The sequence below is a fragment of the Hemiscyllium ocellatum genome, chromosome 27, assembly GCF_020745735.1.
Source record: "Hemiscyllium ocellatum isolate sHemOce1 chromosome 27, sHemOce1.pat.X.cur, whole genome shotgun sequence".
Lineage (NCBI taxonomy): Eukaryota > Metazoa > Chordata > Chondrichthyes > Orectolobiformes > Hemiscylliidae > Hemiscyllium > Hemiscyllium ocellatum.
The window spans coordinates 2,124,704-2,152,079 of NC_083427.1; the positions used below are offsets into that span (position 1 = coordinate 2,124,704).

At 39.5% G+C, this 27,376-nt stretch overlaps 1 gene segment (V, D, J or C); it reads left to right on the top strand.

Moving 5' to 3' along the window:
* The first annotated feature begins 336 nt into the window (after window positions 1-336).
* The window catches only part of LOC132828620 (Ig heavy chain C region, membrane-bound form-like), a 32,570-nt gene continuing 5,530 nt past the window's right edge, over window positions 337-27,376 (top strand). Inside the window, 7 exon segments of the C gene segment in view lie at window positions 337-379; window positions 505-783; window positions 13,265-13,579; window positions 15,709-16,005; window positions 16,082-16,399; window positions 19,519-19,839; window positions 20,435-20,755. Of these exon segments, the coding sequence occupies window positions 337-379; window positions 505-783; window positions 13,265-13,579; window positions 15,709-16,005; window positions 16,082-16,399; window positions 19,519-19,839; window positions 20,435-20,755 (1,894 nt within the window).

Consider the following 27,376-nt stretch of genomic DNA (forward strand, 5'->3'; position numbering starts at 1 on the left):
CAAGTTCGCTGCCTGAACATGAGAGATGTTCCCAGGTATGAAATTAAATGGCACCAAGTTAAACACAAGGAAATTAAGCACATGCTGCTATTTTTTCCACTCTGAATTGATGCAATTTTTCCTTTTGTGATGACGGTTAGTCTGCACAAGGCTCAGCCCACCACAATGCGTGAGTTAGAATCAACGTGATTGGTTTCTTGCTCCACATGATGAAAATAAGCACAGTCTCCAGTGGTTTATAAGGTCGGTTCTCTGACACACACTGTTGCACTGAACAGGTGGCATTGAATTCCAGCGTTGACTGTGCATAAGGTTCTATCTGTCGGTGCAGAAAGAATGAATATTTTCTTGTTTTCGTGCCTTCTAGCTTGGTTACCAAGTAAGTACTGTTTCTTATCGATGTTATTCACAGAATGACCGTGTTTATATTATTGAAATGTCCTTGTCTGAAAGATTCCTGATTAGAGATAAATGTCCTGTATTAAATTTATTTTTCTCCACCAGATATCGTTACTGCATTGTTTGAGCAAACACCGAGGATGGTAACGAAGGAGACAGGCGAATCACTGACCATCAACTGCGTCTTTCAAAGGTCTGACTGTGCATTGGGCAACAAGTTATGGTATCTGACAAAATTGGGTGCAACAAAGGAGGAGAGCATATCAATTAGTGGACGATATTCCGAAACAGTGAACAAAGGATCAAAGTCCTTTTCTTTGCGAATTCGTGACCTGAGAGTTGAAGACAGTGGTGCATATAACTGTATGGCAGATTTTGAACACAGTAACAAACCTGATCTTCCACCAAGACAAAAACACCTTCAGATTTTCCGTGAAGTAAATTGTCCTTGCTTCATCATATCAACGCTCAACATGGACTTTGTGGCCACTATTTATGATCCGGATTAACAGGAGGCAGGTTCTAAATGATTGTTAGCAAAATTAAGCAGGGAAGTTCAGAGAAGTTGCACTTGGATATTCAGTACTGTTCTTGAACCTACAGTAACGTGCCAGCATTCATTTTTGCACTGGGATGTATCACTGTGACAGCTGTGAAGACCACAGCAATCAAGAACTCGATCACTGTAATACAAAAACTACCAGCACACATTATTCCCAGCACCACAAATACTTTGATTTATTTGTTATCTGGATGGTCAGCTATTCCAGAACTAGGAAGGCTATAACACTTGGCTTTCTGAAACAGATATGAGAAGATGTACATTTGTAGGAATCCAATTTTCAGTTTGTGTAACTTCTTGAGGTTGTTGTATGAACGACAATGCAATGTTTTGCACTGCTGTGTGTGACTGTGTCACTGTGCTACCTCAATGACGAATCCGTGATTACCATAATACAAAAACGTCCTGCCAAATCTGAATGTCCTGCTCATGTAAATTATTTTCTGCATGCTTACGTACCTCATGCTGAAATTTGTCTTGCAACTTTTATGGCCTGACAACTGCTATTGAAAGATTTTCATACTCTTTTAACTGATTATTACGTGAATTTTCAAATCACATTCACTGCACAATATTGGTAAGTATTCCACATTTGATGAGTGCTTGAGAATTATAGCCTTTGTCTGGGAATACAATATAAAGGGAGTGATTTCCGTCATACTTGCTGCATCAATCAATCACTCAATATCCCTGAACAGCTGAAGGATCTTCGGTTATTTTTGCAAGAATGGATTTCTTGTGCTGGTGTGAAACAATGTGTAGCTGGATTTGCACAGTGACACAAGACACAGCACAAACCTCTCGGCCAGGTTTTCCCTTTTCTACGTCTCATGGACATGATTTCATAATGGGCTTTTTGCAATGCATGTTGCTTTATGTAGTTAACATCAAATACAATTTGCCCAGTACTGGAATTCTATGCATGTTGCACATGGATTAGAGCTCAGCATGTCGACGTTTTCAATGTCACCCAAACTCTCTTTGGAGATAGCGGATGTAGGAGTAAATTTAAACTGTTGACAAATGAAGATTTGTTCATGCAGTGAATATATATGGAATATAGTGGACAGGATATGTTTTGGTTTATTGATTATAGGACTTTTGCTTCACTGAAGCTTTTTGAATGGCGTTGAATGGGAGCTGACGGATTGTGACGAATACCATGCAGGAGGTGGCACCTTTCTGACAGTGAAACCTAGTAAGTGACCCTTTTCTACTTATCGCTATGATTTTGCAGACGAGTTAAAAGAATGATTTTTTTTCTGGTTAGAACTGCACAGGCTGAACTGCACAATTGAGAATCAGAACATTTTCTCTTCAACAAATCTTTTATGCTGTCATTTATGTGTCTTCCATTTCAAACTCATCTGCAGATTTGGTTTGAGCAAATTTATGTTAATATATAAATATAAAGGTGTAATGTAGCTGGGAACTAGCCAATGTTTAAATATATATCTTGCTTGGCATAGAAAACATAAGATGTTTATTTGTGTGGATCTTGAATTATAATCTTCAGACAAGAACGTGGCCACGATATGAGGCTGTACTAATACATGCCTGTGTGGCGCAAGTATGCAAAACTTCGAATCCAAACAATTTCCATAAGTCTGGATTGAGGAAATCTTTCTGTTGACATTATTGTTTTGATTGTGTTCAAGCTTAATATGTTTCAAAAGACCAGACTTATCGTATAACATAATTTCGATTACATTAACATTGTCACAAAATCAGCAAATATGCCGTCCATTTTTGAAACTGGAACAATGCTAGCTTGCTGAACGTGCTAGCTAGATTGCTTGAAAAGAATGGTTGATTGGAGCTGTGCTCCAGTTGCGCAATAAACTGAATAGCTTGTGCACTGCTTTCACCAGCGCCCCATTTCAGACAACCATAACTGAGTAATTTCGCTGGATTTCAGCATGAAACCAGATCACCTGAAATCTGCTCTCACAGATCCCTATCCATCTGCGGGTCGAATATTTGAGAACTTTGCAGCCACTATAGGTTTAGTGTAAACTTTCAGTTTGAGTTAAACTGGAAATCATGTATCCCATTTGTTCGATTTTTATTGTTTGATTGGGAGAGTAGAATAATTTACTCTTTTACTTTCAGATTACACTCATTGCTGTCCGATTCGATACTTTTAATCACATAATCTTATCTAATTAGAATTTTTTGTCTTGACCTCATGGATCCATAGGAATTAGAATTCATACTAAACAAAGCATGTTCAATGAATTAATTGTGTGCGGATACGTTATTGTTGTAATGCAGCCACCTTGTTGTGTTTTGGGTAGATAGGTGGCTATGCGTGCAGATGGTCTGAGGGGAATCCCAAAAATGTGGTTAGTAACTGAAAAAGAATTTAGAAAGTGTCAGAACTCAGGCTTCAATTGACGAAGGGGTAGCAAGTATGTGATTTAAAAAAAACTTGTTCGACTACAACCTGGTGTCATATGACTTCAGACCTTGCTCGCAGTTCAACAATGTCACCTCCAAATCCAAGAAAACTCTGGATTTTCCGCATTGTCAATCCCACAACGGAAAACATTCACTCCACTAAGCAACTATTTCTGCTTTTTCGGCATTCGTAGACTAATGTGAAAACACACATACACACAAAAAATGATTTTAGTGCAGTTAGAGGGTGCCAGACCGAAGGCATGTCACTTGTAATTGAAAAGTAACAATATTGGGACTGGTTTGGTAAATTCCCAGAATATAGATCTATTATAGCCTGTGATTTGCCCCTAAAACACTATAATATGTGTCAAACACAATTGTTAAAATTTGAACCAAAATCAAATCTGAACGGCATGATCTACACAAATGACTGCTCTGCACCTTCCCATAAGGGATAGTATGCAGTTAATTTTGCAGGACAACAGATCAGCTGGGCAGACTAGAAAATGAGGTTAACGTGAAGGATCACCTCAATATAAAACGTAGAACCTTAGAAAATTGAAGTTGCAGAAAGTCAAACGGTTCTGGTGGGTCAATGTCTAGCATTGCTGCCTCGTAGCACCAGTGTCCTAGGTTCGACTTCAGCCTCGGGCGACTGTCTGTGTGTAGTTAACACATTCTCCCCGTCTCTGAGTGGGTTTGATCCAGGTTGTCCGGCTTTCACCCACAGTCCAATGATGTGCAGGTCAGGTGAATTGACCACGCTAAATTGCCCATAATGTTAGGTGCATTAGTCAGGGCGAAATGGTTCTGTGTGCGTTTCTCGTCAAAGGGTTGCTTTGGATTGGTTGGGCCAAAGAGCCTGTTTCCACACTGTTGGGAATCCAACCTAATCTAAACTGCTCCAAAGTCCATTTTGATGAGTCAGCTCAATCTTTCTACCCCTTTTCTCCGAGGTTATTTCATCCCTTTTGGCTCATGAACGTTTTTGAATTGGTCTCGAAAACAATGACTGTATTGGCCTCAACAGTTTTCTCTTACAGAAAATCCCATAGGTTAACTTCTCTCTTGGTGAAGTAATTCCTCGCTATCTTATTAGAATTTTGTAACTATTCATGAGGGTTCCCTCATTTGTCGCTCTCCAGTTAATATGGTCCGACTGAATTTGCTCTCTCCAAACAGTTCAGTCCTGCCCACCCAAGAAATTTTCTGATATCAAGTTCGGTCAGATAAGTGCTGCGTCTGAAGGGATATAAAAGACACATATGATTCTGAGAGAAGAAAAAAATGATTTGGAGTTTCATGTATTTCATCAACAAGGTAGAAGAATAAATTGTAGGTAGGAAACTTTCTGGAAGGGCAGAGGAAAGGCTGTTGTGAGATAATCATTTGGCTTCAGGTAACTTATTCCTGCCTGAACCTCTCCCAAAACAATTGTTTCTATGACTGCTTGGACAACCATAGAACTGATATTAATTTTGTCTGTATGTTACTTTATTTCATTCAGTTAATAGTTCTTTTGAAAATTTCATGGCATACTGAAATGATTCAAATTGAGCTTCAACTGTATTTCACTGAAATGTCTGACAGCGATTTTCAAAGTACATTTGACGTTTGTTTTCTCTCAGTTGAAACAATGAATAATACAATGGTATACTTGCTATGCCAGCTGCGTTTACACGGAAAACATATATTTAATATTCAAAATTGCCCAGCAGTATGAATTTAATACCGACATTATTAGTAATCTTCCAGATAATTACTCTCATTGTTTCCAACTTGTTATTTCATCACCACCTCTGTCGTTATTTCATTAGCTCTGCCATTTTTAACATTGTCGTCAAATACTACTCACTGTAATGCATCCACTTCTCTCTGAAGTTTCCAATATTTCATTGAAACTTCTCTGCTTTCCAACATCGCAGGGAATACTGCTTATTTTATAAATATTGCGTGTCTGAAGAATGTCTATTGATTTGATTTAAAATAAGACCCCTAGGATGTCGGCATCACCAACTGAGGCAGCATTTATTTTCACACCAGCAAATTTAGGATATAAATGCACTCTACGCTATAAAATATGGCATAAACTTTGCTGCATTCTTCAACATAATCTAACAATTTTATTGCAGTTCTTGGCAAATTAGACCAAGCAGTTCCTCCAACCCGACATGCATTATCATAAAATTCGTGACAATGTCCTGCTGCTCCATAGGACTAATTAACAGTGTTTCCTTGGACGTCTCAAATATTACTGGGAAATTGTACACTGACGTCTGCTGATTTTTAGCATTTGTTATGAACATGATAATGTAATATCTACATATATATGCAACATTCCAGTAAAAGTTCAGCCAGGAGGCTGCAAAATCATTCCTCAAAAGATAATCGGTTCATTCCATGGAATTGTCAGGTAACCCGTTTCTGAACATCCTCTGATGCAATTACATCTCCTGTGGATGAGATGAACATAATGACTCAGTACATTCTAGGGGTAAGCTTGCATGTGTCTGGTTTATCGAAAATAAAATGACTTCTGTAGATTGTGTCGAGAGTGTGGTGATGGAAAAGCACAGGTAGTCTGGCAGCATCCGACGATTCTACTGCTTCTCGGATGCTGCCTGACTTGCTGTGCTTTTCCAGCACCAGACTGTCGACTCTGAATTCCAGCAGCTGCACTCCCCACTTTCTCTTTCTGTACATTCGTATCCAGATTCCTTTTTGATAACTGATATCATTGCTTTAATTTTCTGAGTTATTTGCTGCCCATCTGTGCTAATCTCAAGATATCCATCCATTCAGAAATCGTGGTCCGTCTGCACCTCAGAGTTTTACAATCTGTCATCATTTTTATTATTGTTGTCTGTTCCTCTTACCAAATGGTCTTCTTGTTCACCAAGCTCCACAATCATTTTTCGTATCATTATTCACACCTGTCATGATAATCTTTTAATTTCCTTGTGCCCTCTGATGACTTAATTTCATTTCACATTTTTGAAAGTTCAGTAAATTTGGCTAACGGAGCATGGCCGTCTACATCGAAGGCATGTATTGCAAACATGATTTGCCCGCATTTATTTTCTGTATGACCGAAGTTCACTTTGTCAATTACCTCCTTTTCAAAATAATTGCAGGGACTCGTATTCTCTGATTTAATCTCTGGTGAGCTTCCTATCAAAAGCTGATGATTCAATAGTTATTAATTTTCATTTCTTTCATTTCCTCAAATTTTACTATTCTGTCTAATTTTCTGGCTTACGTCTGGTTGTCCACAATCACATCCATTTTGCTTAGTATTAATATTATCTTAAACCACAGATAACATTCCGAAACTTAGAATTTTCCTTCATCTTTAGCATGTATCTTTTTATGTGATCTGAAACGTTTCCTTACACGTCTGCCACTATATCATGAATGAATTCTCCCCTATAATTATTTTCCAATTCACTTCAGCCAGCTCTGCTTTCGTGCCCTCATAGTATCCTATGTTAAACAACAGTTTTCTCTCGCACAGTTTGAATGTGAATGCAATCATGTTAACGTTGCTAATCACAAGAGAGGCCTTTACAATGTAGTAATGATTTAATCCTACCTATTTCACCATTGCAGGAGGTTCAAAACATGTCGAAAACATGTGATTTGAACGAACTATTCCAAAATCATTTTAGGAGCTCCATACGGAGGATGTCTTTGCACATCTTACTTTCACAGTTATTTTACAGATAATACCTCCCATATGATTGTCTGATAATAAACATTATCAGACAAGCTCTTATAACGTTTACATCTATGCCCTCCCCAATCGTATAATTACACAATGTTGATCCGAACACCACTCCCAAAATTAACTGCTTGAGCTGTAATTTTTCAACTTTACTTAAAACCCTTTCCACGGACTGCCTTTCTGAAATGGTGGACAATCATCTGGCTTTCATAAAATAAGAACAGCCAGAACATTTCTGGCAGCGTTTGTGACAAGACAGAGACAGAGTTTGTTTCTAGTCTGATGTGGCTCTGTTGCAACTCTTTCTGTTCTGCAATAGCATTGTGAATGGACTGCTGCACATGCAAAGGTGTCCTAGTCTCCCCTCTTTCCTACAGCATCTGTGCGAATCCAGTCCGCATCGTCTTGAAGAAAGGATAGTAGTGAAGGCCAAGAGCAGTTTCATAACCAATTGTTCTTGGCAAATGCTGAATATGAGCGTGAACGTCGTTCATTTCAATTCAATCGAACGTACCTGTTGGAATACTTGTTGGAAAGTATCACAAAACTGATACTTCATTTGCAGGTCGAGTCAGTTATTATGCAGTTGTATTTGGTTACCAAGACTGTTATGGATAGTCATTGTCACAGAGAGCATTGTGACATGTTGATATCTAATTTTGGATCAAAATTATGCAGTTACTCGACAGTGTGGTTACTGGAGATAATGGAGCAGTGCTCATGTGTGCAAGGACCAAAGAATAGAAGCAACTTGACCTTTGCAAGCATATTGATATTTGATGCTGTGGTGGATTACTTTATTTTAAACCTTCACAAGTGATAGTTTCTAATGATAATAATGTCATGACAGCCTAGTAATGATAGACATTAGATCCTAAAAATAAGTCAGCAATGGACCAGTACAATAAACTCAGAGTGCGTGTATCTTGGGCCATTGAAACAGTAAAAATGTGGCTGTGGATGAATTTGCATAAATGGAAAAGACATTTGATTCGAAAGTATTGTCTGAATTTGAGAAAATGCGTTGATTGGCAGAACAATCCTGATTAGATTTACTTCAAAGAGTTTGAAGATGGGATCCCAGAGTGAAAAATGACGGAAAATCTCGGATACCTTTGCAGAGCTTGAAAGTTATGGTCGCAGATCAGCTGAGGCATTTTAGAGAGAGGGGTTAGTTAGCATGATCAAGCAGGTCGTCTTGCTGATTTTGTGTTAAGTAGTCTGATGATTATAACAAGGTCACGAGAAAACCCCAGCTTGTGAACAGTCTGGTCAGATGGTTACATTGGTGGCAATAGATTTTGTTTAGTTTTAAACATTTGTTTACTTTAGCGATGGAATGTGATACCTATATACCGCAGGGCAAAAGTCATAGTTTGGGGGAAAGGCATTCACGATGCGATTATGGAAGATTTAGGAGACAGAGGACGGGGAAGAAAACTAAACTGGATTGGCACAATTGAAACCTGAAGCTCCTTCAAGAAACAGCTAATGCGTGTCGTTGAAAATTATGTGCCTGTAAGACAGGGAGGAAGTTGTCGAGCAAGGCAGCCTCTGTTCACACAGTAAGTCGAATCTCTTTGTCAAGAGGAAGAAGAAGGCGTATGTTAAGATGAGATGTGAAGGCTTAGTTAGAATGCTTGAGAGTTACAAGTTAGCCAGGAAATATATAAAGAGAGCGCGAAGAAGAGGCTGGAAGGGAAGTGAGAGATCATTGGCGGATGCGATCAAGGAAAACCCTGATGCGTTCTGTCGGTACATCAGGAATAAAAGAATGACTACAGAAAGATTAGTGCCAGACAAGAACAGGAGTGAGAAGTTATGCGTGGAGTTCGCAGACATAAGAGAGCCACCAAATAAATATTTTTCATCAAGATTCACACAGGAAAAAGACAACGTTGTCGAGGAGGATACTGAGATACAAGCTACTAGATTAGAAAGGATTGGGTTTCACAAGGTGTCAGCAAATTTGGAAAGTGTGAACATATATAAATCCTTTCTGCTGAATGGGTTTTTCCTAGGATTCTATGAGAAGCTAGTGAGGAGATGGCAGAGCCTTTGGCTTTGATCTTTACGCCGTCATTGTCTGCAGATGTAGTGTTGGAAGACGTCAGGAACACAAATGTCATTTCGTTTTTCAAGAAGTAGAATATAGACAACCCTCGTAATTATTGACTAGTGAGCCTTACTTCAGTGTGGGTAAAGGGTTGGAAAATGTTTGAACAGCTCAGATTTTTAATTATCTAGAGAGGAATAAGTTGATTATAGATAGTTAAAACGGCTCTGTTAAGTCTGTGTCAGACTTCTCAAACTTTATTGAGTTCTTTGAGAAGGTGACCAAACTGTTGGATGAGGGTAAAGCGGTTGATTTGGTGTTTATGGATTTCAGTAAGGTGTTTGATAAGGTTCCCCACGGTAGGCTATTGCACACAACAGGAAAGCATGGGGTTGAGTGTGAATTAGCTGTTTGGAGAATAAAATGGCATGCTGAAAGAAGGCATAGTTTGGTGGCTATGCGAACGTTCATGCTGGAGTTTAGTTAAAACTAGTGCATCGGACGGGTCTGTTTTTTTTTGCCACTGTTGTTTGTCATTTTTATAAGTGACCTGGAAGAGGGCGTAGGATGATGATATATTAAATTTGCAGATGATCCCAAGGTTTGTCAAATTGTCAATCGTGCCAAAGGACAGTTTAGATTACATACGAACATCGATAAAGCTGCAGAGCTGGGCTGATAGGTGTAAAATGGAGTTTGATGAGAACAAGTGTTAAGTGATTCACCTTGGAACGAGTAACAGGAATGAAGATTATTGGGTTAATGATAAGATTCTTGGTAATGTGATGAACAGAGAGATCTCGGTGTCCATGTAGTTACATTGCTGAAATTTGACACCGAAGGTGACAGGATTGTTCAGAAGGCATGTCGTGTGTTAGCTTTTATTGGTAGAGGGATTGAGTTTCGGACGAATGAGATCATGCTTCATCTGTACAAAACTCTGGTGCAGCTGCACTTTGAGTATTGTGTACAGTTGTTGTCACTGCATTATAGGAAGAATGTGAAAGCTTTGGAAAGGCTTCAGAGGAGGTTTACTCGGATGTTGCCTGTCTGGACCGAAGGCCCCACAAGGAAAGGCTGAGGGACATGAGGCTGCTTTCTTTAGAGAGAAGATGGTTTAGAGGTGACTTAATTGAAACACATAAGATAATCAGAGTTTTAGACTGGGTTGACAGTGAGAACATTCTTCCTCGAATGGTGATGGCTAGCACGAGGAGACATAACTTTGAATTCGGGGTGACAGATTGAGGAGAGTTTTCAGAGGTAGCTTCTTGACTCGGGGGTAGTGTGGGAGTGGAACGCATCGCCAGCAATAGTAGTAGATTCGCCAACTGTTAGGCAAATTAAATGGTCATTGGATAGATATACGGATGAACATGGAGTAGCGCAGTTTAGATGGGATTCAGATTGGTTTCATAGATGGGCACAACATCGAAGGCTGAAGGGCCTATATTGCGCGACAATGCTCTATGTTCTATGTAAAGAAAACGTGATCTCTTTTCCTGACAGGAATGTCTTAAATTTATGAGGTCTAACCAAACAATGAATGGAAAGAAACCCATTTGTCTCCATTGGGGTCACAAGTGATTCTTTGAAGAAAAGTCAAACTGAAGGATATCTTAAGTGATGCCTCTTACAATCGAGATAAATGTCAGGTTCAAGGTATTTCGCTCCAAAAGAATTGATTCTCCCAGAACTACTGTGTGTACATTATACAACAGCTAGTCAGGAATGCGAATGTTTGGAATAAACATAATCTTGAAGTTATGGGACTTAAGAATATGATTTCTGCTGAGTAATAGGCGTTAACTGTTCATTTCTACTCCACGATGGGACTCTGACAACAGTGATAGAAAATCACAGTTCGTGGATGGGGAATTGATCTATGTCTGCTGCTAACCTGTGCTACGTGTTCGAGAGAACGGGGGAAACAGTCTGAGAATTCGCTTTGGACCATTTAGGAGGCATTTGAGGAGACATTTCTTCACCCAGAGAGTGGTGAGCATGTGGAAGTCATTACCCCAGGAAGTAGTTGAAACCAAAACAGGCACCATGATATTGCACTTGGAATGGATAGGCTCAAATGTTATGCGGAGAAAGCAGGATTAAGCTATTGAGTTGAAAGATTAGCAGGATCATGGGGAATGTCAGAGCAGGCTCAAAAGACCGAATGGGCGCCTCCTGTTCCTAACTTCCATGTTTCCATGTTCTAAACTGTAGAATTTCTAGTTCAGTAAGGCCTCCAGATTCCTTTTGCCTCTGGTGTGCAAACAAATTTCTGTTGACTTGTCAAAATTAAAATGACACCAAAATGAAAAGCTTGTTCAAAATTTCCACACGACAATTATATAAGATGAAATTGCCTCGTTATCAGGAAATTTATAACAGCAATAGGCAATAAATCATTAAACGTTGGAGATATGGCTAAATTCTAAAATAGAAAGATATGCTTTAACAAATGCACAAAGAATACAAAGAAGGGATGAGAAGAAAATAGATTTATGTAGGAATATTACAGAACCTCGATTCTTGTAGGCTGGAAGTACATTTTTTCGTGTTGGGACAGTTTAAATCAGGAATTCTCCAGAGGCCAGTACATGTATGCACATTTCTGAGACGATGTGAGTTCGAGGTACTTTTAGAGCGAGAGATGAGTGAAGCTATTGATAACTTGAGGACAACTAAGTGAATTATGAAATGGAGGGATGGCTTAACATGGCAAAATATAGGCCACAAAGCAGACAGGTGTTCCGGGATAGGTACTTAGATTGTGATTAAGATACAAGTTAGAAGATTGTTTAATGCCCTAAAGGTTGAAAGTGATGATTAGCCAGGAATGCATTTTCAAGACTGTGCAAATTCATGACATAATGTTGGAACAGTAGACAAGCTGAGAGTCAAAGATAGGCGGAAGTTAGACATAAAAGCAGGTGGTCTTAACAAGGAAGTCCGGGGGCAAATATTAACAATTGATAACATCATGAGAAGCCTGTACCAGGAAAGTAACAAAAGCATTTTCCCTAGGGTAGGGGAGATCAAATATAGAAGGGATAGGTTTAAGGTGAGAGGGAAAAGATTGTAAAGAACCTGAGGATCAGATTTTTCGCAGAGATCGTGGTGTAAATATGGAATGAACTGCCAGAGAAAGTGGTAGAAACGGTACAGTTAGAACATTTAAAAGCGATTGGAAACACACAGTAGGAAAAACTGTTTGTAGAATTTGGACCAAGTAAAGCACATGAAGAAGGCGCTTGGTATACTTTCCTGTGTTGATCAGTGCACCAAGTATAAGAGTTGGGACGGCATGTTGCGGCTGCACAGAACATTCGTTATGCCGCTTTGAAATGTTGTATGCAATTTTCGTCTCCCTGCTTTGGGACCAATGTTGTGAAACTTGAAAGACTTCAGGGAAGATTCACAAGGATGTTGTCATGGTTGAAGAGTTCGAGCGATCGGAGAGACAGAATAGGTTGTTGCCAATTTCCTCGGAGGCTGATGTGTGACCTTATAGAATTTTATTAAATTGTGAGGGAAATTGAGAACTTAAATAGACAAAGTCTTTTCCCCGGGTTGGTGTAGTCCAAATCTAGAGGGGGTCGGATTGAGCAAAGTGGGAAAAGGTATGAAAGGGACCTAAAGGACAACTTTGACAACTTTGGATGTTGGCAGAATTACAATAGTTAAAGTGCATCTGAACGGGGACATGAATAACAATGTTTAGAGGGATATGGGCCAATTGCTGGAAAATGAGAAGAGACTAATTTAAGCAATGTGGTTGGCATGGGCGAGTTGGACTGAAGATTTTGTACATCTCAATGACTCTATGACTCTAAATGGGACAATTCAAATTCGTGAAACCAGGTCAGCGTGAATGAATTCTACTGAATGTTTTTTTTTTCTCTGTTGTTTGGACACTATCAGTCTATCCAGTTAGGAGCTCACTTCAAGGTTAGATATGATTCCAACGTTGAGAGTAGTTTATTTTCGCAACATGATACCATGACACAATAAAATGATTGCATTTTGTAATATTGGACAGTAATCGATTCAACAGGGCAGCACAGAAACTTTCTAATCATCTATACACAAGACTGTCAGATTTTTTATGTTGTAATTTTAGGAGCATACCCTTCTCAACCAGTCATCAGTCTCCTCTACTCTGACGAACAGAGAGCAAACGGATTTCTGCAGCTGGTCTGTCTCATCAACAAATTCTATCCTGAAAACATTGCGGTGAAATGGCAGAAGAATGGAAATGCCTTAGATTCTGGCTTTACAACCACATCGCCATTGAAAACATCGAACAATGTCTTTAGCTCTACAAGCTTGCTTAAAGTATCCCTGCAGGAATGGAGCAGCGGTTCTGTGTACAGTTGTGAAGTTTCACATTCTGCAACCAGCAGTAACCAGAGAAAGGAAATTCGTTCAGCAGCCGGTAAGAAAGTTGAACAATCTCTCAAACTCATATTAATAACGATAATCACTTGCATAATAAGTGTTGGACTAGAGGGAACATAATTATGTTGTCGTATTGCTGAGGATGAAGCATTCTTGAAATACTTGCATTGCGTGATGTCAATGGCAATTTGTAATCCAGAGTAATGTTACAGCAAAAGTGATTGGGAATGACCCAGGTACCTAAAGCAGCTATTCACAAATCTATAGTTGTTTACAATATCTGAAATTATTTCTCTCTGCTCTGTGTAAGTCTTTATCTCACTCGCAAAAGCTGATGGCAATAAGTAGAAACCTTGGAAGAAGACAGAGGAAAAGAGGCAGTGATATTGACACTGTGATGAAAGCAACTGAATGAGAGATGTTGTGCAATCCCCAGGATTGACGATTTTAAACAAAGTTCCTTTTTTTCTCGATATTAATTCTCTTTATAAAACAAGGTAGTTCCACGCTTTAATTAATTTACCAAGTCAATCCAGGGCATCAAAAATACTTTTGGGAATGTGTGGTGTTGGAAACGCACAGCAAATGATGCAGCAATCGAGGAGCAGGAGAATCGACGTTTCCATCAGGAACTCTTTCTCGGATTCTGAATGACCTGCTGAAGTTTTCCAGCACCGCACACTCTCAACTCTGATCTCCAACATGTGCAGCCGTCACTTTCTTCTATCAAAAAATACTCTGTCAATGCCGAGACTGCATCCGAAAGGAAACAACTTCAACAATGAGTAATTTTACTGCTCATGCTAAGGATTTAATGTTTGCTGCTGCTATGTGCAACCAAGCATTTTTAGAAAAGATGAATTGGAAGGATGCTGTTCAGAGAAGCTAAGGGGAGAGACAGGAGTCTGGTGAAACAGAGACATAAATCTGTTTTTGGATGGGATACAACAAGCATACAAATATATGCTTCATTGAAACCTTCCTGATATTGATCGCCAGAAAGACAAACAAATGTTTTTTTTCGGACAGTACATGCAATGACGTAATCAAGGATAATAATCTCAATGATATTATGTGCTGAAAATTCATCAACCCTCATGATGTGGTAAATTTTCTCTGTCTCTCCATCTTTATCTTGCTATCTCACGGTCTTGTACTACTGCCAGGCTCATTTCGTCTCTGTCTGTTGGCTTGAGTCGCTCTGCTTATTCTGATTACTTTCATTCTGTAACTAGATCTTTCGCTTCACTGGTCATCTCTCTATATGTCTCGCTTTCTCTGCTTCTCCCCTTCTCAAAAATATTTATTCTTTCACGCTCCTGTTTCTGCAGATTTTAATAATTCTTTATGCATCATTGACCGTAGCTGCTTACGCTTCTCTTCTTCTTTACGCATATTGGTATTTATTCCTCCATTTTGTCTTCTTTCCTTTGGTACTGTCTGACCATCTTCCGCTCTTTCTGTCTGTCATTTCCAGCCTGTTATCTCCAGATCCCATTCTCAAAGTTTATGCCTTTATGCATATCTATCTGGCAATCTGAGTTCACCTGTTCCTCCGTCTTAGAAATGTGCTGTTTGAAAAGCACAGCAGGTCATGCAGCATCAAAAGAGCAGGAGAAACGACGTTTCGGGCAAAAACCCTTCTTCCTGAAGAAGGGCTTCTGCCTGCAACGTCGATTCTCCTGCTCCTTTGACGCTGCCTGACTTGCTGCGCTTTTCCTGCAACGCATTATTAAGCTCTGATCTCCAGCATCTGGAGGCCTCACTTTCCCCCTGTTCCTACGTCCGTCTTACTGCATATATTTATCTGCATTTATAATTAGTTTGCATTTTGAACGAGTTTGCATTTTCTTCTCTGCTGATTATTTCTCTATTTATTTCTGTCCTGCTTACTAAATGGATCCACATCAATTCTTTCATTCCACAAAGTGCGTCTCTTGCTTTCCTTTTTGTTTATTTTGTACTTAACCGGCTTATACAAATTATAAATCAAATCAACAAACGTGAAAACCAGCAATGGCACTTCAAATTCTATATTGCTGCATCTGTGACAGAGACATTCGCAATTTATCGTCCCATCTCTTGTCACTGATTTGGCATTCTTGTTGCAATCCTGGTTACATGGAACATGGAAAAGAATTTGAAACTCTGATTTCTCACCAACAGAGATTGCTGTATTACTAAGAGATCCTTTGGTTGAAGAAATGTGGATCAATAAAAATGCCACTCTGGTTTGTGAAGTGCTTTCCACTGTTTCAGCTGGGGTTGTCATCTCTTGGATGGTGGATGGAAAGGTGCGGAATGAAGGCATTAAAACTGAAGCAGATATTGAAAACCAACGTCTGACCATCAGCCGCTTGACGACCAGCGTGGAAGAGTGGCAGAGTGGGGTGGAATACACATGCTCTGCAAAACACGATCAATCATCAAACGCAGTATCAAAACGAACAAGAATGGCAAGAGGTTGGTCAACAAAGATATGCATTTATATCTGTCATTTTATCAACGACGAAATTCTAAAATTGTAATTCTGTTACAGTCAAACCAGAGAAGCCACATCTCCGCCTCCTGCCTCCATCACCAAACGAGGTTCAAAACGGCACCTCTGCTACTCTCACATGCTTGATAAGAGGATTCTACCCTGACGAAATACGAGTAAACTGGGAGAAAGACGGAGCTTCTGTCAGTACAAACATCACCATTTTCCCCACTGCTCTGGAACAGAACTTGACCTACAGCACACGGAGCCTCCTCGTTTTACCTGCAGTGGAATGGAAGAGCGGAGCAAAATACACCTGTACTGCCTCTCATCCATCTTCACAGTCCACCGTGAAAAGGGAAATCAGCCATCCGAAAGGTAAGCAACCATTCCCACAGTTATCATTTTGTGGTAAATATCAACGCAACATGAAACCATGACCAAACATTCCAAGTTTCCACCAACTTTAAAATGCACAAAACCTCTTGAAATGAAACAATTTTCATACATTGTACACGGGTTGACAGGAGAAACAATAATATCCCACAAACACGTAGGCTCAGGCAGTGTCAAGTCTGCTGATACAAAGAACGGATAGAGCCCTCTTTTGGCACGTTGGCAGTGTCTGTGCACTGGACGAAGAGTTGCACGTTTACTTCCCACCTGCTCCAGAGTGTTGTCTTGAGCCTGTCTGAACAGGTTGATGAGAAAAAGTTGTTAACTAAACATATATCCTAAGAAAAAGAGCTTCATTGCACGAATATGTCTTGAAGGTGTGTTTTATTTTGACAACATTGAATGGTGGTGAGAGGGAGATTGGGTCGCCATGATTCAATGTCTTGTTTGGTTCAGTCCCTGCTTCACCTTTGAGTCCAGCTTAAGTGGTTGCTGACAATCAACTCAAAGGTACACAGAAATGCAAACATTTCTGACGTGGAGGACGAAAGCTCGTGAATTAATTTGTATACATCAAAGATTATATTCTTCTGTCCTCTTCCCCTGAACGTCGCAGGAACTGAGAAATAATTTTGTACTTGATGAGAATAAGTTAGATGGACTAATGAATTGGCTTTAATTCCGATTGTATGCTTAGGTACTGGTTTGCACCCGACTGTGATGTGGGCCGGGCAAAAACCGGTTCATGTTCTTAAAAAACGAGTCACAATGCTTCAACTTTGCATCACTGATCTTTGCAACACGGGTCTGTGATCAAGGGAATGGATGAACGGGCTGTGAAAAACTTCTGGTCATGCACTTGCCGAGAATTAGCGCATAGATTTCAGTGGAACGACAACTGATTTGACAAACGGATGTCAGAAAGTCACATACAACAAATGGAAAGAGCAAAGTTGCACTGAGCAAACACTGCTCTTAGATGTGGTAACAAACACTGAGCATGACAAATTCCGTTTGGTGAGCTACCATGCACTAAACTAGCAGGCATCGAGACACCTATGCGATGATTTCGGCCTGCTGATGATTCTTTGAAGCTTAGACTGGAATAGACTTGTATGATTTCCATACAATCCCTTTGTGCTATTTTTCATCTGAGGAGTCTTGCTGAAAATAAACGTATTTGCACTCCTGCAAAGGGCAAGGGCAAATGCGAGTCTTACATATTTCCTGTGGACTGGGTTGCCTATATTCCATTTCTTCTGCTGATTTACAAAGACTGATCAGTCAATGTGAGATTCCTCAAGGAAGCTTGCATACCAATACTGTTTGCATATCAATATGAAAATCCATTTTCCTCTTCACAGTAATGGAAGACATTCACATGAAAATATGATAGTTTTCAGTTCAGAACTTCGATGCAAAGGTGTCATTGTTAAAATCATCTCAGCCATAAACGAAATATTCTGAAATTGTTTGTTTGAATGAGTCATTGTTAAAACTCTGATTTCTGTTTGTAATGCGAGGAGATGGTTAATTTCATTCGGATCGGTTTTCCCACAATTCCCTTCACCATCCATCTATTATTGCTGAAAGATTTTGAAGAAGTAATAATCACCAAGACTCATCAGATGCAACTGATCTTGTATGTTAAATGGGGCACAATTATTCAAACACGAATTGAAAATATACCGCGACTGAGCTCAGGTTGTCAATCGACAAATCAATGTTAACAGTCTGCTTGGTTGCAAGGAGATTTAGTGGAAGAGATTAACTCTGGATGGCTGGAGACAAGCAGGTATTTAGACTTAAGAGCTTTGATTGTGAGACTGTAATATTAATCAGGTAGGTAAAAGCAGTGACTGCAAATGCTCGTAACCAGATTCTGGATTAGTGGTGCTGGAAGAGCACAACAGTTCAGACAGCATCCAATGTTCAGCGAAATCGACGTTTTCGCTGCACATTGGATGCTGCCTGAACTGCTGTGCTCTTCCAGCACCACTGATCTAGTAATATAAATCAACTTGGGAGTAATTTCAGCAATATCCTCTTCACCCAAACAACCTCGCAGAGACACTGGCATAATTGAAGAACTGCATAAACTTTATAGTATGCATACAAAATAAAATTAGTCCATTAGAGACACGGAACATGAGTCATCACAAGAGGTATTGGGACTTTCAGAAATAACTGGTTTAGCGAACATAATAAAGGTACTGATATTTATGGTAACGACACAAGCAGAACATTCAAGAAGCATCTTTCATTGGTATTTTCCGTTATGCATAAATAAAGTAACTCCTAGTGTATTTAGACCCGACGATTTAGCTTGAAGACATCTAAAAACATGCTTTCCCGTCTAATGCATCCTTTAATGTTATCATGATTCTGATAACTGATTCTGTTAGTTTTATCAACTCCCAGTATCTGAGTTGAGCTGTGAAAGACATGTAGGCACAAAATTTTATACTTCCTTACTTCATACTCTTCAAACATAGTTAATTAAAAGTATACAAAAACGTTTGATAGTGCCCTTGATTGGACTTGAATTATGCAGTAAGTATCCTTTTGTATAACTAAAAGGCTCTGCTGACGAATCGGGACAGCAAACGCAGTTTAAAAAGTGCAAACTATCAAATGCAAGTTGATACCAGGTAAATTTCTCCAATGGTTGGTCGGCCACAGTGCAAGCAATTTTAGCTTTTATAAAGCAGACAGTGATGATGCGTTTTTTGCTCGCCTGGTATTGGATTCTGTCGAATTAAGGCCACGTCGCAGCAACTATCTTCTGGCATCCGTAACTGCAACAGTTGAAAGTGTGCAGTACTCAAACGGAGACAATAGGTATCAGTATACCCAAGGCAGAGCTATTTCCAAATTGTGCAAGAATACGTTGGAAATATTACTGAAGTCATATCCATAGCAGTCAGAGTGAATGCAACCAACAGGAACAGGAGAGCACAACATCTAATTCACCAAGTCGAAACTTTCAAATAGAAGAGATAACAGATCACAGTAAGTAAAATTATTCCCCATCTCCTGAAGTATTTTGGAATTAATATCGATATTTCAGCCTGAAAACCTGCATTCCTTTCTCATTCCAGATGAATGCCATCAGCCAGATATTTCTGTCAACGTACTGAAACCTGCGTTTGAAGAGATTTGGACACAAAAGACAGCGACCATTGTTTGCAAAATCGTTTACAGCAAGTTAGGAAATATTAATGTTGTCTGGCAAGAGAACGGGTCTGGGAGAACTAAAGGAGTCGTGACGGAAAATCCTGATTGGAACGGAAGTAAATTCACCATTGTGAGCAAACTTAAAATCATGGCGTCAGAGTGGGATAGCGGTGTCGAATATGTTTGCTTGGTCGAAGACAGTCAATTACCAACACCAGTGAAAGCCTCTATCAAGAAGGCAACTGGTAAGACGGAATAGTACTGCAATAACATCAAAATTGAATTGATTTCAGAAATCTGAAATGAGAAAGAAATGTTCAGTAGAAACTGAGCATGGCTGGCAGAATCTATGTGTCTTTCCATAAATAATAGTTAATGTTACCATGAGATAAGCCTGACTCATAAAATTGTCAGATTAAATAAACTGTCAAATCATTAATGCGTTACATTAAATGGTCAGAAGTTAGCATTGGCGAGGTGAGTCACTGGTTTGTACTGCTGCCTCCCAGCGCCTAGACCCCCATTCAATTAAAAGTTAGGCACCGTCTGTATGGAATTTTCCCATCCTCCCCATGTCTGCGTGGGTTTACTTCGGCTGGTCGGGTTTATTTTCCAGAGTAAAAAGATGTGCAGATTGGGTGGAGGGGTCATATTCACATATGCGCAGTGTGGGTGGTTGGGTCATAGGAAAAATAAGGGACGTGAAATGCTGTAGCATTTACAGATATTCGCAAAGTCTTGCAGATAGGAAATATTTTATCTACCACATGCATAACGAACAAAGAAATTGTGACACAGACATAAGACAGTCTCAGTTAAACAATCATCCTCTCTTTGCAGATGGTCAAATGTGTCCTCCTCAGATTTATCTCCTGCATCCATCGACTGACGAGATTGACACCGAGAATTCAGCGACCCTGATGTGTCTCGGCACCAGCTTTTACCCAGCTGACATTTACATTGGCTGGATGGCCAATGACACGCTTTTGCATGCCGGGTATCGGACGCACATGGATAGTGAGAAGGGGAATGGTTCCAACTTCATGATCAGCAGGTTGAGAGTCACAGCGGCGGAATGGAACAGTGACATCACTTATTCCTGCTTGGTGGGGCACCCATCGCTCAGCCGAGAATTAATCAGAAGTATAAATAAGTCTCGTGGTAAACCGACATCAGTCAATGTTTCAGTCGTACTTAGCGACATTGTTAAATCTTGCACATAACTTGCAGGGATAGATGAACTGTTTTCCGTAGATAGCTTAACGTTGTTATGGCGATAACTATTTAAACAACCAAACTAATGCATTTTCAATTCATTGCATGCAGCAGTCGCATTTTTGATCAGTGAACACTTTCGTGAAAAGCAAAATGCCCACTATTCTAAACTGAATCTGTTGATAAAGGGTAATTAAGGTTAGAATCGGAATTTCCAGGAAAAGCTTGTCCTGTGATTACAATCGTTCAGAAGATCGTTTGAACTTTCCACACCGCTACTGAAAGAACAGCAAACTGTGCTTAAGTCTGTATGTGGCTCCAATTATTGCAATAAATGCAGAATGAAAACTCTTTGACTTGCTTATTCTTTATTTACATGCATCAAACTTTCAGAAAGATGATTTAGACCTTGATTGAAGTGTTTGTGATATCCAGTTTTTGAAACACCAGCACTGCAGCTTGTTTAAACGTGCAGAACTTTAGACTCGCTCGGGTTCCCTCTGACTTGGCCACTATTAACATAGTCGTTTTTGGCAGCACTCTTTCGTTCTCCATTGCTAATGGGATATCGAGATTTGAAATGAAATGACTGAAGTTGATGCGATGCCAACTTGTTTCGTTCAACAATCAGGCATCCAATTTGCCCTCACCTTCATTTACCCTAGTCCTGCCAAGTTTTCTACTACAGTGATGTCCAATTTTAGTCTATAGTTTTCGTGTTGCATCCCCACGACGATCTATGCTTGAGCCCTCATCCAGAACAGGCTACATCCAATCCCTTGCTCATATCATGCAAATTCAGATTCCAATTTGGCACTAATAACACACAACTCTCTTTCACAATCGTCTGCTTTTTTTTTCCCGTGTTTATGTCCAATGCATCCAAAGACGTGAACACACAATAAAAAAGTGCAGAGTCCAAAATCAAAGTCCTATATTATGGTGACTACTCAGGCTCGTCACTCATCTGAATCAGTGATGTCTTTGGCCATTTCCTGTGGTGACAGTTGTTTATTTTTCTGACTTTACCTTCCATGTAAACTGATTTTCTAAACCGATCACTGAACCCAGAAGATGACTGCATTTCTTCTGGTTTAATCTGCTTTCAGCAACATCATGTCTTTCACACTGACCTTTGACAACACTGGTCGTCTGCTATATATTTTCCACTCTCTATTGTCTTAAATTTACACAAATATCAGTTACGTGGCATATGAATTCGCAGGAGTTCCCAATCATCCATCACCACTGAACTATTCAATAATGTCCACTCCTGCTTCCCTTATAAAATTATTCCTGACGTGTCTAAATTCCTCCACATCCTCATCCATCATCGTTTCAGTGACCCATTCCGATTTATTTTCACTGACATTTCTGCACCCATGCGGTTCTGGCCTCTTTTACTTCCAGATTTTTATTACCATCACTGTGTTCATTGAATTACACTCAGTCATTCAATTTCGTGATTGGCGACACTTAACTTCATTTAACCAGTCTTCCCAAATATTCCGATAAGGCATGTCTAATCTCACTCGCACAGCATTATTACTGTATCGCCACAAGACACCATGCTTAGAACCTCATCCATGTGGAATCGGCACGCTGGCCCTGAATAATAACAAACAAATTTAAATTCCAGCTAGATAATAAACACATCCATTTGCTGATTATATCGTTGTTGGAATTAGCCGTTTACAACCTGTGCACCAAACAGTCCATGTTTCAATTACCAGTTGGTCTGGCAGCGTCTGTGGAGAGAAAAAAGTAAGAGTAAACATTTTGTGCGAGTGATCTTCTTTAGTACCAATTAGAAGTATCAGTCGACCCGAAATGTAAACTCTGATTTCTATCCACAGATTCTGACAGATTTGCGAGCCTTCTGAGCAACGTGTGCTTTTGTTTCTGATTTACAGGATTCAGTGTTTCTTTTTATTTTTATCTAAAATTTTATGCTAGCATTTTGCACACAAGAAACTGAAACCAATAGAGTAGTTGGTTGCCAGTTGTTTAGGTTCTTCTGCATTTACGAAGGTGTACACCAATGTGAGTTGCCATGCTCAGGAAACCTGCATTGGTGAACATACGTGTCTGACCCGTTGATCTGAATGTTTTGACACTTCTTACATTCAGCAGATGTCGCGATTTCATGACATGAGATACTTATTCTCAGTAGATTGCAAATCTGCGTGTGACACTCTGTTTTACTCTTCATTTTGACATCTTTCCACGCTGTCGGACGTATCTGTGCGTTTTTAGGTCTGTTCAATGTGAGGTGACAACTGCCCCTGTTTGATTAGTGTTTGGAGAGCTGAACTTCAATTGTTTGTTCTGTGTATCCATAGACGTCTTCTGAATGAGAAAATAACTCTAATGCGGTATGTGGCATCTGTTTGTGCAGTGGCTGTTTCGTTATATAGGAGAAACACAGTGCCATATAGTGTCCCGCTAGTCCATAGTGTTGGAGGTGTCAGTATCTAGAGCAGATAACTCAGGTCAACCTACCTATCCATGTTTGACATTCCCTGTGAATTGAAGAATGATGCTGCTGCTGAAGTAGAATCTGTAAATGTATAATCTTGTTTGATTTGACGATAATACAAACTGCGAAGCTTTTGTGTGTGGTATCTCTTCATGTTAAAAAAGAATCTCGTTTATTGCGGGATCCGCGACTTTACATGCAGGTTAGTTGATGAACTGTACAAGCGAACATGCTATGTCAGCGATTTGAGCAATAGTTTTCGTTCAGGCAGAACTGCAAATAAAGTTCCAGTGTTGCCTTCAATCTACTTTTCAAGATCTCAATCGATATCCACAGTGCTGAAATATCTCCTTGCCAACAGAACTCATTATTTTTCATCGTCTGTTACTCAGTCATTTTATGTGAACTCCTACAACTCACTGAAGTCCTGTTATTAATTGCACATGAGTAAATCAAAAATGATTTGTTTTGAGTTGAGATGGATGCCAGTTTCAGATATTGCTGAGAATACAGAGTAGATCAGTTCAACCTGACAGTGCAGTGAAAGGCTAAAACCCTCGATGTGAGCCTTTAATTCATTCTCTGAAATAGTTCATTCTGTGATAAGTACAGCACTCCATCGATCATGATTATTTTGAATATGAAATCCCACTGCCTGAAGACATTATGAGCACTGATTTCTCCATGTTAACTATACCTGGTGTGAATTAAAGATTTCTTGATGCCGGATATTATACTGGCATTAATTAAGATTTAAGCAATTTGAAGAAAACATGAAGTCAGTCTCAATGGAATACACAAATAATAATTAAGTTGCAGCAATGCTCTAGTGAGTTATTATAATGACCAACATTTATGCACTATTTACTCCCAAACTGTGTCAACCATTATAAGGAGAAAATACTAGATTTCCAGCATTGTGAGTAGCACTTATTTTTATGGGTCGTGATGAGAATGTAAGGAGGTTCCAAGCCGATATGGACAGTTTGATGTCTGAGCAAGCAGAGAGCAGATGGATTAGATTACGGATCAAGTACATGGTTCCACTGACTGGCATGACGACCTTCGAAGAGGAATATCTTTGGAAAGCCAAGCGAATGGCAAATGTTGGTGCTAAAAAGCATCTTGCAAAACTGATTAGAATAGTTATTGAAATCTAACAAATGCAAGAAAGTGATGGAGTAATTAGAAGAATGCTGTAGAGACAATAATCTCACTCTCAAAGTCAATAAAACGAAAGAGTTCATCTTTGCCTTGTGGAAGTGAAGCTGATGGCACGCCCTGGTCTACATCAAAAATGCTGAGGTGGAGTTGGTGCAGAGCGTCAAGTTTTGGAAGTGATAATCATCAACAATCTGTCTGGTCCTGCCATATCGTCTCAATGCTCAAGAAAGCACGACAGCATCACTGCTTCCTCAGGAGTTTTAAGGAAATTTGATATATCCAAAGGACTCTGACCAATTTTCAGAGATGCACCATAGACAATCTTCTATGTGTATTCATCATACTGAGATTTGGCGACTGCTTTCCCTATGACGGCAAGAAATTACAATAGTCATGCAGACAGCACAGCGTATAACGTAAACCAAACTTCTAACCATTGCATCCATGTTTACTTCCCGTTGCCTTGGGAAAGCAACTCATATAATCAAAGACCGCTCTCACCCCTCCTACATTTACGTGCATCATCTTTGATTGGACAGATGAAATAGAAGTTTGTGCACATCCACGAATACATTCAAGAGGAGTTTCTTCCCTGCTGCTATTAGATTGCTGAATGGAAATATCAAATTTTAAATTTCGTGTTGATCGCTCCCTGTATCCCTTACCTGCAGCCGTCACGTTTTTTGTTCGCTCTGTCTGTGACCCGATGCATTTTGTATGGTATGATCTGCCTGTACTGCATTGCGAAAAACACATTTCACTGTACGGAGGTGCACATGACAATAATAAACCCAACCAAATCAAATTGGTGAGTAAGCAATGAAGAAAGCCAATGTTTTAAGAATTTCCATCGTGAGCAAATTTGAATATGAACGTCTGCCTTGCTTCAAATTTATAATCTTGAAAATATTGTAACGAGATATAGGACACAATCTACGACTTTCACTTAAGTTAGGACCCACTTCCCTTCAAATGAATCGCAATGGATATCCGGAAAACAGATTTATGAGATTGTCAGACTGTCATATGAAATGATTTCGAAGAGACTGGACTAATAGTCTCAGGTAACCAAATAATGAAAGACTTATCCAGAATGTGCATGTGAGTCTACGATTGATTTGTAGATACGAATAACACCAGAGCCAATGTGGATGTATGGCAAAATAGCACGAAGTAGATGATCTGATATGATCGAGAATGGTGAATCAGTCACAAGGGGTTGAATTATCTGATCGTGTCCATATGTTTCCATGTTCCTATGGAAACAAGAGCTTAAAACCGCAGAATTCAAAGCAATTAAAGCAAAAAAAAAATTTGGAAAGCAACGAGAGGATGAAAACAATGGAAATTTAAGGAAAACTTAAATTTTTTTTGTGCTTTTTAAGGCAAGATGGTGAATAATGAAACTGTTGTGCTGAAGAGCCATGGGCATCGTCACTATTTCTTACAGAATGCTTTCTCATCACGAAGAAGGGAGTTAATGCAGACAATGTCGTTTAAAAAAGTGTCCAGTGAGATATTAGAAAAGAATAATAATGATAATGAATGTAATACAGAGACAAACCTCCATGAAATTGCATGATTATCTCGTGGTAAAAAAGAAGCCAGTGAGGAAATAATAGATGCTGAAAGGATCATTTATCAGTTCTAACGAGATGCATGTAAGGGACCAGAGACGTGTTATTATATGTCGACAAATGTTTCAGCCTGGAAAATGCTTTGATAATAGACCATATACGTTTTGGCCAGTTAGTCTGTACTCCGTGCAGTGAAATTTACAAGAACCAGTAATTAGAGATCAGATGGTATGCTACCAAGATAGGAATGGACTAATCAGGAAAAGTCGGTATGAATTTATGAAGTGAACATCGTATCTTACGAAGTCAATTGATTTTTTTCTTGGGGCGAAAAGAACAAGGGGATTCATGGGGATAGTAATGTGTTTACAGCCTAAATGGATATGGTGAGGAATTTGCCGAGGTCCAAAGTGGAAGATTGTTCAGAAAGACAGAACCAATGGAATACCAGAGAATGTGACAAGTTTGGACGCAAAACTAGTTCACGGCAGGAAGACAAATTTAAAAGTGCAGACTGCCTTTCTTGTTGACCATCTCCAGTACTTTCTGACACGACTTAGTATTGTATCCCTCGAAATTTTAGGTGTGATTTAACGATTTAGAATTTAATGCGTAAGATGTGGGCTGGATTTCGCTGATGATACAAAGTTGATGGTGTGATTTATACGATTGATATCGGCTGTCGAAGGCAGCTTTACATTAATGGTTCAATTCGGTCGTTGAAATGTGATAATTTGAATTTAGTCTGTCAGTGAGAATTTATGACGTGCAGAGGACGTTAGAGAGTTTGGATTTTATGTCCAGAGGTCCGTGTTTGCTGAAGAACAGGAGATGAACTGGTTAGAAAAAAATGCATGCGTAAACTATTGCGGCGTTTTCCTAGTTTTGATGAAATGTATAATACAAAATAGGTGCAATCCTGGAAATATTTGGGCTGCTTGAAAAATCATTTCAGCAGTTTTGTATCGAGTTCAAGCAACCATATCCCTGGAAAGGCAAAGCTGTTCCGGGGAGAGCACAACAAGTACAACCAGAATGCTATGAGGACTTTTCAGTGAAGGTACCATTGTTGTTTACCTTAAAAGAGAGATGCCTGAGTTCAACTAAATTGAACAGTACGAAACAATGAGGCGTTTATATGGCATGGGCAGCGAAGTCGTGTTATTATTGCTGTGAATCCAGAGGGAGTTACATTACTGCAGGAGAGACGGTTAAAGTAAGTTCGTTGTAGCCGCATTCTCTAATTAGAAAACGGTAACTGACCGTATTCAACCAATGAGTACCCCTAAGTACGACAGGGGAAGCAAGGGAAAGAAAAACATTTTTCCCAGATGTTCGGGGCTGTCT